Genomic DNA, 1,414 nt, shown 5'->3' with positions numbered 1-1,414 from the left:
CTTACTCTGTTATTATTCCCTGAGAACTTATGAGGACTTAAGAATATAAATTTCTAAGGTTTCTTCATTTTAACGAAGTGCTTCTTGCAATAAATCAGTATAGAAATATTACCTGAATCTGACTTTACACTTCAGGCTAGGATCTTTCACAAGCTTAGCCTCTAAGGGGCTCACTTCCTTCAGTATTTCATGTGTCAGATGAAGCTCCTGAAATGGATGATGATGCTATTAAATGGAAAATGGTACCCTGCCCAGACGTAATTTACTGAAAATAACAGAGGTGGCATGGTAAAGTGAACAGTACACCAGACTTGGTGTTCCAAAGACCTGGGTTCTAGTCTTGGCTCCTTCATTTATTACCTGTGTAGCCTTGAGTCAGTTTCTTCATCCTTTTAGCCTCCAAGTTTGAGTAGGTGTTCCTCGTTGAGATCCCAGGCATTGTTTCTTCCCTCTGACAACACTTTTCACAATGTACTGTAATTAACTATAAACTAATCTGTGTCTTCTACTAGACTGTAATATGTGTGAAGGTATGGGATAGTGTCTTTCAATTTACCATGTATTCCTAGGATCTAATGCAGTCCTTGGAATACAGCAGGTGCTTAACAAATATTTGATATTGAACGAATCACTTAAAATGAGGAAAATAACAGTAATGTCACTAGCTTTTAAGCACCTTTTATATACCACATACTCTGTCAATGCGTTCTATACATAACCTCATTTCATCTTTACACCTCAGCAATATTATTCAATATTATCATTCCTATCTTTCCAGTGAGCAGGCTGAAACTCTGGGAACGTCTGTAACTTATTCAAAGGCACACAGGTAATAAGTGGGCAAGCCAGGATGCAAACATAGATCTTCTTGACTCTAAAGCCCCCACTCCCTGCCCCCATATAACCCTGCCAACATTTATGCCTATGACAATCACATAAAAATGTACACCAAAGGCCTTTTAGAATGACAAAGCATTATTAATGCAAGGTAGGAACTTGAAGTGTCAGGATAACAGACTTTTAAAAAAAGAATTAATTTCCTTCTTTCTGTCACTCTAAGAGTCTAAAGTGATACCAAAACCAGTATTATGATAGTTAAATGCAAGTGTCGTATGTGAAGACAATGAATGGGTAATGGACCTGAAACGGTACCCGTTTACCTGAGTGGGTTTTCTCTGAGGGATTCTGCTTTTACTGGCATCAGAAATGGGTCTGTGGGTCAGACGGTGAAGAAGTGTACAAACTGCTCAGAGCTGCTAAAATTCCCTTAATGTGACTATTACTAATTATAGACTATTGTAATCAGGGGTGAGATGCTTAGAATACTTGGTACTGTATGAAGGAGAGCTTTAATACTCTGCTGGCATTGCCAGAGTTGTTCTTTGGGAGAGTGGGGGCGGGGGTATCCACTTTT

At 38.8% G+C, this 1,414-nt stretch overlaps 1 protein-coding gene across 1 annotated transcript in view; it reads right to left on the bottom strand.

Annotated features, from left to right (window-relative positions):
- Window positions 1-1,414, bottom strand: part of CUNHXorf58 (chromosome unknown CXorf58 homolog) — a 20,357-nt gene that overhangs the window by 16,598 nt on the left and 2,345 nt on the right. The window contains exon 3 of the mRNA XM_077773140.1: window positions 113-207. Coding sequence (XP_077629266.1) covers window positions 113-207 — 95 coding nt within the window. The remainder of the gene's footprint in view (window positions 1-112; window positions 208-1,414) is intronic.

Source organism: Crocuta crocuta, unplaced genomic scaffold, assembly GCF_008692635.1.
Source record: "Crocuta crocuta isolate KB4526 unplaced genomic scaffold, BGI_CrCroc_1.0 scaffold660, whole genome shotgun sequence".
Classification (NCBI taxonomy): Eukaryota; Metazoa; Chordata; class Mammalia; order Carnivora; family Hyaenidae; genus Crocuta; species Crocuta crocuta.
The sequence above is the reverse complement of the archived record's forward strand: the minus strand, read 5'-3'. Positions and strand labels throughout refer to the sequence as shown.